An 11,311-nucleotide genomic window follows, 5' to 3' on the forward strand; every position below is an offset into this window, starting at 1 on the left:
ACAGAAATATGGAAGATGCCTCTCTTTCTTGCCAACTCTTTGTCACTTGGTGTCTCAGCCACAAAGCAATATGGTGAGTGCCTCATGTTTCCCACAGGTTCTTGAGCTTCTGTCAAGGGGTCAAGTCCAACCTTAACTGCTAAACCAAGACCAGGGATAAGATATTGCCCTCCCCTAATTTTTTACTCTACAGTCTCTGTGCCCACAAAATGTTCCATTTATTTTTTTAAAAAAGTTCCATTTATTGAATTCCTTCCCCTCTAGTAAATCAACTCCCATCAACACTTCATTATATATAATCACACTCTGAACTGCTTAGCCTGAACTACTAACAAATTATTTGTGATTTTCGCAATATTAATGTGCCTTAACTCCATGTCTGAGAAGCTTACTCTCATAGACTGTCTCTTAAACCAACTTCTGTTATATAAACAATATTTTATCAGATTATCCATGGCATTCTCCAATCTAAAGGATGCTATTTGAATTTCATTTCACTCCATTCCTCCATAGTACTTACTGGAGCTGAACATCTCAGAAAAGAAATACCCTGTAGACTAGAAAAGAGCCAAGTGAGGTAGAGAAAATCACTAGGAAGTTTTACTGTTTCATTTACTGTAAGGGTCCTTTTTGTTTGTTTGTTTTTTAATGGAAAAAGTTCTCCATTTTCAAAAGTATAAGAGAAAAACTAAACTGCCTACTAGCTCTTATTCTCCCAGGAATAGTTCCTACCTAATTTTAGAGATTTTCTTCAAAATGATCAGTGAAAAATATGACAGGTACTTTATATGTATACAACTCTAAGACACAGCTCCCTTGAACCATAGAAAAAAAGAAACTCTCATATACTATGGTGGGAAAGCAAACTGGTGCAGCCACTGTGGAAGGCAATATGGGGTTTCCTCATAAAGTTAAAAATAGAACTACCCTACATCCAGTAATCTGTACAACTGGGTATTTACCCAAAGAATACAAAAACACTAATTCAAAGGGATATATGCACCCCTTTGTTTATAGCAGCATTATTTACAATAGCCAAATTATGGGAACACCTGGGTAGTTCAATCAGTTCAGTGTCCAACTCTTGACCTCTGCTCAGGTCTTGATCTCAGGGTTGTGAGTTCAAGCCCCCACCCTGGGCTCCACACTGGGCATGGAGTCTACTTTAAAAAATTAATAAATTTTTAAAAATAGTTGAATTATGGAAAGAGCCCAAATGTCCATCAACTGGTGAATGGATAAAGAGGATGTGGTATGTATATATAAAATAGGATATTAATCAGCCATTAAAAGAATGAAGTCTTGCCATTTGCAATAACATAGATGGAGCTAGAGAGTACAAAGCTAAGCGAAATAAGCCAATCAGAGAAAGACAAATGCCATATGATTTCACTCACATGTGGAATTTAAGAAACAAAACAAACAATGGGGGAAAAGAGAGAGAGAGAGAGAGAGACCAAAAGACCAAAACCAGACTCAACTATAGGAAACAAACAGCTGGTAGAGGAAAGGCTGATGGTGGAATAGGTTGAAATAGGTGATGGGGACTGAGAATACACTTATTTTGATGGGTACTGGGTAACATATGGAATTGTTGAATCACCATATTGTATGCCAGAAACTAATATAACACTGATGTTAACTACACTAGGATTAAATTTTAAAAAAAAAAATTAATACTGGAATTTGGAAGGTACAAATTAATCTTACCTCTCTCCCTCAAAATTACAAATCAATTGAAAAACTGACATCAAGGCGAGATATGGATCAAAGTATCTGCCCTCATTACCAGTAAAACTGGACCAGAGGATAGGCTGATTTTGTTTTCCATTTATTCTCCCTAAAATCTAGTTATTGGGACCTGCCTCTGAAGAGAGTTGAGTCTGAGGCAGAGACACACATTTAGTTGCCCTAGAGGGTGAGATTGTGACCCAGCCTCTGCCAGGCAGGGATTTCCAACCAGCCCAGCAGCAGCAGAGTAAGGAGCAAGTAGCCCATGGGTAGACAGGGTCTGCAGTGAGAGACCTTGAGGTTGGCTTCCCCATGGCAGCCACTTCTTTCTCTAGTCTCACCAGTCAGGTAACATAGCCCCCCTTGCTTCTGTAGGGAATCTGGAGAGATGGGTGAAAGCATCTGGGAGACTAGAATTTCTGAGAGAGTAGAATTTTCTAACTTGTGGGTCTGGGTCTCTAGGAAAATCAGGCAAGGGAGAACGTGGATTTCCTATATGACATAAACATTTTGAGTAAAACACTGCTATGACGCAGATAATATAACACAAATTATTCCTCTTCCAATACCCTCCTAAAGGGTTCCATCACATTCTCAACATACATGCTGTAAAATTTTCTCTAGTGTGTAAACATATATAATTAAGTCACATGGATTTACTTTATTCTTCAATCTTAAAGGACCTTATCAGGAAAGTGAAAAAACAACCCACAGAATGAGAGAAAATGTCAGCAAATCACATCTGATAAGGGATTAATATCTAAAACATATAAAGGATTAACATTCAAAATATATAAAGAACTCTGATAACTCAACCACAAAAAATAAACAGCCTGATTTTAAAATGGGCAAAAGACTTGACTAGACATTTCTCCAAGGAAGATACACGATTGTCTAAACACATAAAAAGGGGATTAACATTATTAGTCATTAGGGAAATACAAATCAAAACCACCATGAGGTACCACTTCACACATGGTAAAATGGCTATAACCTAAAACAAAAAAAAGCACTTTGGGCAAGGATGTAGAAAAACTGGAACACATGGTTGTTGCTAGTAGGAATGTAGTACAATGCAACTGCTATGAAGACATTTTGATGTTTCTTTAAAAAGTTAAATATACCCAAAATAACTGAAAACAGGTCCTCAGATATTTGTACGCCAACTTTCACCATAGAATTTCTCATAATAGTTAAAAAGTGGAAACAACTCAAGGGTTCATCAAAGTATGAATGGATAAATAAAATGTGGTATATCCGTACAATGAAATATTATTCATTCATAAAAAGGAATGAAGTTCTGATACATGCTATAATGTGGATGAACCTTGAGAACATTATATGCTAAGTGAAATAAAGCCTACCACAAAGGACAAATATTATAGAGTTAGTCCGTTTATAAGAGGCACCTAAAATTGACAAATCTGTAGAGGCAGAAAGTAGATTTGAGGTTGCCAGAGAAGTCAAGAATAGGAGTCGTTGCTTAATAGGTACAGAATTTATATTTGAGGTGAAGAAAAAGTTTGGGAAATGGTGTTGATGGTTGTACACTTTTGAGTGTAATTAATGCCATGGAAATGTACACTTAAAAATGGATGAAGTGGCAAATTTTACGTTAAAATATTTTAGTACAATAAAAAAAATTTTTAAATACTACATTCTTAGTAAGTATTCAAGTTCACAGCAGAAAATCATGCTATTCCTTATGTAAGGCAAATTTTAATAAGACTTTTAGCTTTACTACTAATATATTTTGACTATTTCTCATGAATTCATTTCTAGCTAAGTAAATGGAAATAGGACAAAAATAAGTACTCACTGGGTCAGAAATTTAGTCAGAATCACGGAACTAATAGATTTATGAGTCAAATCAGAGGTGAAATTTAGTATTTTATACTCTAAAAGGTCATTTTTCACTGAATGCTAATATTGTATATGTACAAATACAGAAGCCAGTGGCTGGAAGTTTATTTGGTTTGTATCATTCCTTTGGACAATAGCAATGTTGTTAGTTGCAAGATAGATGCTGAAGAGAACATTCTCAGAAACATCCCTAATGTACTCCCAATTCCTCTTTCTTCCTGGACCACTTAGAAATGTAACGTCAAAAAAAAAAAAAAAAAGAAGAAATGTAACGTCGAGAGCAGCCATAAGCAAATCTTTACCTGACAAATCTCTCCCCTTTCTCGAATTTCTTCTTTCTCATTAGAGATAATTTGAGTATGGTTTGGGAATCTAGATGTCTTTTGGGAGTTAATGTTTTTTCCACACAATTATGTTTTCACTACTGAAAATAGGGAAATATTTTTTTTCTAGACATTCCACTGGAATTAAGTCCTATACTGTTGAAAGGAAAATAACATCTTCAGGGTATAGACATTTAACAATATTAGAAAACTCATAAAAATTCTGCATTTCCAGAAATGTTCCTTTTAATCTAAATTACTATAATTTTAGACAATTTTCAATGGAGGCAGAACGTTGCTTTTCTATCAAATTAATTAAATTAATTTAATTTATCAAATATTGAATCCAAATTACTCTGATATATTAATTATTAAAGAACAATTATGCCACTTTTTCTTTTAAAAGCAGCAGGTATAATATATATATCATTGCATTTCTCCCCCCAAATTTCCCTTTTTAGGTGTTGGAAGGTAACTGCTTTTATCATAGTTTTTCAAATGAAGAACCTGAGACCAGAGAGGCTAACTGCAGCGCCCAAATTAGAGTAGACTCAGCACTGAACCCTACACCCTTTAAATACCCCTTAAACAGCATTCTTCTTTATAATTAGAATGAATTGCAGGGCTCTGTGTATTGGAAAAGGACAGGAATGAACTTAAATATTAAATATTTATTGGCTTATTGAACTATTAATGTTCTTACCATTCAAAAAGCTCATATTAAAACCAACTTGGATCCAATAATTTTGTGCTACAGGTTAAGCTATGCCAACATTGACAGCATAATAGCTAATAAACTGGTTAAATTCCTGATTTATATATCTACAATATGGAATTTACCTTTTCGTTATTTTAAGAAGTCTTTTCTCAACAAATCCAGAACTTCAGACTTCTTGATTTCTTCTTTAAAATCAATAGCATTGGAGGATGATGCTACTACTTAAAATTTCTTTTGGGGCTGGGTGCCTAGTAGATAGTGATGGGGGGGTCAGGGAGGGTATGGGAGAGGGACATAAAGAGGTAATGGCTAGGGGCCTACATGAAGCCAAAAGGCCTTTTTACCTGGGACCTTATGTTCTTAGATACACACACACACACACACACACACACACACACACACACACAGAAAGAGAATGGCCCCATGATCCCATGGCACCTTATGGAAAGATCCACAATAGAGATGAAGCTTTGTTTGATCTATCCTCTCCCTTCATTTTAGAGTTAAAGAGCCTGAAATCCAGAAGGCTAGTCCATCCAGAAGACTGGCATAAAAGGACAACAGGACTTTGGAATCTAGAACCACAAGCATCTTCTGAGGATGGATCCTGTTAAATGGGAAGCCTTTCCCATCCAACCCCACCCTCAGCTCCCGGATGGATTTAGGTATGCAAATTTAGTGATAGTTGCTGTGGAGCTGTACTGCTTTGCCTAAGACAGCATTCTCCCTGGAGTTGTGTGGTCCTGGACAGAAATAGGGTTGGGAGAAAAGAGAGGGAGTCTGTAAGACCCAGACTTCCATGAGCTTCCCCGAATTTCATTAATAGACCTGCAATGCAGGCTGGGCATGAATTATTAGTGGCAACAGGGGAAGGGATGTGGTTTCAAGTCCAAGTTAACTTCAGCACAAACAGTTGGCAGGTATCTAAGAAGATGCTGGGGACAAAGGAGACCATGAGAAAGTAAACCTCTGAGGATGAGCAGAAAATTCGAGGAAGTCTTGGGTTTCCACAATTCATGGAATTCAGTTTATTTGTGTAGCAGCAGCAGCAAGACTTTGAATTTTTAGCTGAGTTACATGAGTTAGTGGTATAATCAACACAGATCTGTTGATTCCTGGTTCAATGCTCTTTCACATCATGATTTGTTTTTTTCTTATATACAAAGGACTTCCTGGTAGCCAAGGATTTCTTCTTTGAAAGACAGCCCAGAGCCCAGAGCAAGGAGCTGCCTAAACAGGAGACTAAATTTTGGATTCTAATGGCTCTCTCTTTCAGTACTAAGTTTTCTTCAACTTTCGAGCCTGATATACCCAATTGCTTTTACTACTGTGCAGTCAGAAAAACATGGTCTGTATATATCAGATGCAGTTTAGATCTGCTTCTAAATCCAGGAAGCAAGTGTAAAATCCAGCTAGATGTTCACAGAAGCCAGTAATGTTGAAGCACTAAAAATAGTCATTACCGGTTGCCCAATCAAACCTCTTTGATCTTAGTGAAGACATTCACTTACCTAAAAGGCTACCTATAAGGGCTGGCTGCATCCCTGGGCTCCTTTCTTAGAAGGGGACACACCACTTGGAGTCTAAAGTGACTCTGCCTGTCACTGTTTTGAAATTTTTAATAATTTGATTTAGAAATTGGTGTTTTGTAAGTAAAGTCCCTTGGGACAACAGAGGAAGTGCTGAGGGACTGGTGCCCTATCTCACATGGGGTCCTGCCTCCCAGGGAGAGTCTCTGGTATCCTGTCTGCGTCCCCACCCTTGTTCAGTGACCTCTGCCATCTGCCCTGGAGTGCGGGGAGGGGGGGCCAGGTCACAGCTAGGAAAAGGTTGGAGCCAGGCCACACCCTGTGCACTGAGCTATGGCCGGGGGCTCAGAGTTTGTGAGGGTGCGCACTGGCCCAGCACGTACCCCATGCATGAAGGAGACAGACATTAAATAGCAGATGAAATGCAATGTGACAGGTCAAGAAAAACCTTTTTCTTGCTTTTTGAACAGGGGGCCTACCTTTTTATTTTGCACTGAGCCCCACAAATTATGTAGCAGGTCCTGACTCGATACCTTATCTGGTAATCTCAAGCTAATATTATTTTTAGATTCTGAACTAAGGAACCGCACATATATGGAATAATAACTCTGATTTTACTAAAATTATTATTTGGTTTCAAAAACTCTTAATATTAAATACAAAATCAGATATTTTCAACAGCTCAACAGAGGGAAAATAAGCTTCTGTATTATTCTTGCCAGCAGGTATCGTTAACAACAGAGAGTTTGACAGTATAATAGATGAAATGGAAAAATGATGGAATTTTTTTTTTCACTGAGGCAGCCAGGAAAAAAAATTAGTTATATTTCCACAGTGAAAATATTATCACTCCATATTTTCTATCACATTAGGGAAAGTTTTTTAAAAATCTTGTTACTTCTCTCTAATGCTGGGATTTGCTCATAAATAACTATGGATAGAGGTTTTCCATTATCTATATGGCACTATGTTACAATGGCCATAGGCCAGTGATGTCAGAGAAATCAAGAGGAAGTATAAGAAATAGCTTCTCATTTTTTTTTTTAATTTGTATCTGCTTCACATTTTAATATCTTACCTTGAGCTTGGCCAAAAGAAGTTCATGATCATGAAGAAGTTTTTTGGTTTCATCTTGACTGCTACCAATTTCTAGAAGATTGGGTTGTGATTCGGCCAATTGAAGTTGTACCCACTTGCCACACTATAAATAAAAATGAAATAAAATGCACTTTCAGTTCCTCTTGTTTCTTCCTCTTTACCCTTCTCCTTTTCCTTCTTTGTTTCTTTTTCCTCGTTTCCTTCCTTCCTTTCTTTTTGTTTCAGTTATACTGTGAACAATTTATTTTTTCTATAGAGATAGGGCTTACTTAAATTGAAATATAACAGTTTTAATATAAATCCATGCCTTATTGGCTTTTTTTTTCCACTCTTAGTGTAAATTATTTTCTCTTGGAATACTGTATTTATTTATTTATTTTTGGCATACTCTATTTAAGTTAAAAATTCCCAAAGGAAGAACACATACAAGAGAGTATTATTATTGAATATGACAAAATTACAGAACATGTTGCACAACTGTATATTCTCTCTCACAGAATTCCATAAAAATAGTGAAACTGCACCTGCATAAATAGGATGCAAACTTCACCAAAGAGGAAAGGTTTTGTAAATGCTATTTAGTCTGATTAGTGTTTTTACATTGACCTTGCTGGTCCAACTGGGAAGAATAAACAGCAGATGAAGCAACAGATTTTTATCTTAGAGTAGTAAAGTAAAAACATAACATTTTCCAACTTTTGTTGTTGAGTAATCAATAAAGTATGTATGAGAATGTCAATAAAATTGATGCATGTGACAACAGCCGTATGAATGCAGCCAGATTGTTTTCCTCACGTAGGACACTTTCACTGCTCCAAGATATAACTCACTATTGCATTTCCTGGGGAATTGCTTTTCTAAGAAGCAACAACTGATTAAGCAAGAGGAACCACTAAGAGGCACGTGCACATGGATAAGCAAATTGTTGAAGAGAAATGAAACAAACAAACAAACAAAAACATGTGGCTAGTCCAGATCATTAGTGCCCTAAGATGGTTTGGAAACAAATCCATACGGATCAGACACAGACACTTCTATTCTTTTAGAAGCTTGAGGCTTATTTTATTTGGAACAGTAGTGAGTTAAAGAAGCTATGGAGGGTAGTCAGAGGGAACGTTCAGTCAAGTTAAAATAAGTACTTCCAGTGTAATTTTAGGGTTTTTTTTTCCTGCACTATCCGTTGACCTCTGATTATCCTATAATTTATCCCATACATATTATTCCTCTTCCTGCTCTCAGAAATATTTCTTATTTGAGGGAAAGAAAAGTTAACTTTTTGAAAACAAGGAGTTTGCCCCTTTTCTCTCATGGCTGAAATTTCTAGTGACTCAAAGCATCATAAAATTACATGCAAATTATCAATTTTTGCTATTTCTGCGCCAGGTTTCTTTCCACGTCTACCTATTGCCTTTGAAAGGACTCAAGGGTAAGGGAATCAGTAGAGGTGCTGTTTACATGGGGCTAAGGCTCAGGAGCACTAGGAATCACATTGCTAGGAACACTTTACATTCAGTGCTTCTAGAGTAAATCATTTTGCTCGGTATCAAGTGCTGCTTTCCTGTTACAAATTTTCATATTAACATAAAATTTGCAGCAATTAAGTTAAATTAAACAGGTCTCAGTCTAGGCTTCTAAGCCAGAGAAATCATTCAACTCAGATTGGTGAGGTCCTGAAAGTAACTGGCTGGTGAGCACGAGCTTGTTTGCCTTGTTCCCTCATTAAACACTGCATTCCTGAGGTGGTGACTTGTCTAAATCCGAGCATAATGCTTCAGGGGTTTTTGCAAGACACTTTCATAGGAAATAAAATCATGGATGTCTTCTTCAACCTAAAGTATGTGGCTTTCTTTGCAAATCAGCGAATTACTTGATGTAAAATATGCAATAGCTTAAGCTGCAAGTGGCTTCAACTTCCTGCTGTTAAGGGCAAATTTGACGCATGCCTCTGCACTTTCGCTGGCAGAGTCTTCATTCCCCCCAAAATGTGATAACGATTTACCAGTGCCTTTACCACATCAAAAGTAAGGCCGCAGAGGGCATATATCAGAGCCTCCTACTAGGTGTCTCCTGTCTGTTCTCCATCATGCTGGAAACAGTGCCACCTCATATCTACTGCGACTGTCCTCTTCCTTCCTCCATCATATCCACTCTCAAAAATCACGAACATTTCACAGGTCCAATTGACTATCCAGCCTGGTAACCCACGAACTTGTGGTCATGAGCACTTGAGTACTTTGCCTTTAAAAATCAAATCGAAAGTACATGGTAACGTTTTTTTGTTTTTGTTTTAATTAAGCTGCTATAGATGTTTTCTGACTAACTGAAAGAGAAACTGTAGTAAGTAGCTGAAACTTAGAGGTTTCTCTTAGCTGCCAATTTAAGAAAGCAGTAAGATGTACGTGCGCTATCTTCTATATGGTGAGTGCTGCTGACTGTGTGGGAATGTTCTTTAGGATTATCAACACCCTGCAAAAAGCCAACAGCCGCAGAGAAAAAAAAGAAAGTTGTCTTACCTTTATGACAGCTATCACAATTTTGGAGTCCCCAGCCTGAACAGCTACTGAACTGACTGTTGTCGTAGAAAACCCCACACCAGGACTTCCTTGGCTGGACATGGTACTTCAGAACCAGAATTTATACTCTGGACGGCCTCTGGACAGATGTGTGTCTGCTGGTCATTTCAGAAGGCAATCACTGGGGTTACTTGGATTCATTCAGGGAAAGCGCTCAGCTCACACTGATGACTCTGCCAAAAGGAAAGAACAGGAGGTTAAAAATAGACAACCCCATTGAGTTTATCAAGAGAGGGGAGAGAGAGAAGAGAATGGGAAAGAATCGCCACACCCCTGGTATGGTAACACTAAGTGCCTGATATTTTTGCCATTATCTTAAACGGGGAGGGCAGTTTCAAGCTTTCTGCCTATCAGCTGATGTTTAATAGCAAATGGAAAAAAATTACATCCTGACAACCCAAATTAGTTTTGCCATTGAATCTATATAGTTAGGGTGGACTTTGAAACCAGCTAGTCTTAGACCTGCAAAGATGGATATCTTTGCAAGATTTTCAAGTCACCCTTATGCAAAGAAAGCCCCCCAAAATGTACCTTAAAAATAAGTGCTAATATGTATTTTGGGATTAAGCCACAGATTGCTTCTAATTTTAGGTTAATTTGCTTTCTAAAAATTATTGCCTTTTGTCAAATGAAGCTTGTATGGAATGGCCACATTTTCTCAGAGTCTTGGATTTGTTAGGGACATTTTAAAAATATTTCAGTGAGCAATTATCAGTAGATCTCTACCATTTCAGGATGTCTTTATGACCGCTTTATTTCACTCACCAGCATTTTCAAATTCAATTATCACGATGACCAGGAAGTAATATACCTTGCTATTACCTTTTCATTGCAGCAAGAAAAAAAATTTTTGTTTAATTTAAGGTTAACACTATATATTTTACTACAATTTTTTTAAAAAGGATAACATTTTACTTCAGGTTTGGTTTTTTTATTGTCCTCCACCCGCATGCAGGAAAATTATAGACAGCTTCAAATCAGAGCCAAAGATCAGCAGATTAATCCTCTTGCTAGAAACCCAGCGTGTGTCACAAGTTGTCTGTGGTATTAAACAGCAGCTGTTGGATTCCCTGTCAAAGAACAGCTGAAAAGAACACTGAAGTTTAGGTCAGAGGTCAGATGTGAATACATCAGAGATACTAACTCCAAAGCTGCTAGAGCCATTGGAAATCTCTCTGGGACAGAGCCAGAATGGAGGATGTAGCAATAAACAGAGTTAAACTAGTCCACTTACTGTTTAAACCCTTAGCTCATTTCAAAAACATGTTTAGGTTCGAGGCTAATGTTCAGAAGACTGAGTCAGCACCATTGCTTTGTTTTCCTAAAGTTCGTGATAATATTCTTGAGTCAAAGAGGGAAAAGTGCTTTCACATGCACTTTAGGGTTCAGCAATTAGTTTCCCAGAACATGTCATGGCTGCTCTGAAATTATGTAGCCAGGACCCAGGTCTCTGGTCTCAGCATCTGATTGCTGACC

At 37.4% G+C, this 11,311-nt stretch overlaps 1 protein-coding gene across 6 annotated transcripts in view; it reads right to left on the minus strand.

The window, feature by feature from the left end:
• CCDC141 (coiled-coil domain containing 141) overlaps window positions 1-10,125 on the minus strand; it is a 194,770-nt gene extending 184,645 nt beyond the window's left edge. For 4 of the 6 annotated variants that reach the window (XM_038584984.1, XM_038584981.1, XM_038584980.1 and 1 more), the window contains exons 1-2: window positions 9,776-10,125; window positions 7,243-7,365 (exon numbers count right to left, since the gene is read on the minus strand). In XM_038584984.1, the coding sequence (XP_038440912.1) occupies window positions 7,243-7,365; window positions 9,776-9,877 (225 nt within the window). In that variant the 5' untranslated portion in view covers window positions 9,878-10,125. Of the gene's footprint in view, window positions 1-7,242; window positions 7,366-9,775 lie in introns of those variants that run through there. The other 2 variants (XM_038584982.1, XM_038584985.1) reach the window with 2 other exon arrangements.
• Between the last annotated feature and the right edge of the window lie 1,186 nt (window positions 10,126-11,311).

This window comes from Canis lupus, chromosome 36 (genome assembly GCF_011100685.1).
Source record: "Canis lupus familiaris isolate Mischka breed German Shepherd chromosome 36, alternate assembly UU_Cfam_GSD_1.0, whole genome shotgun sequence".
Taxonomy (NCBI): domain Eukaryota; kingdom Metazoa; phylum Chordata; class Mammalia; order Carnivora; family Canidae; genus Canis; species Canis lupus.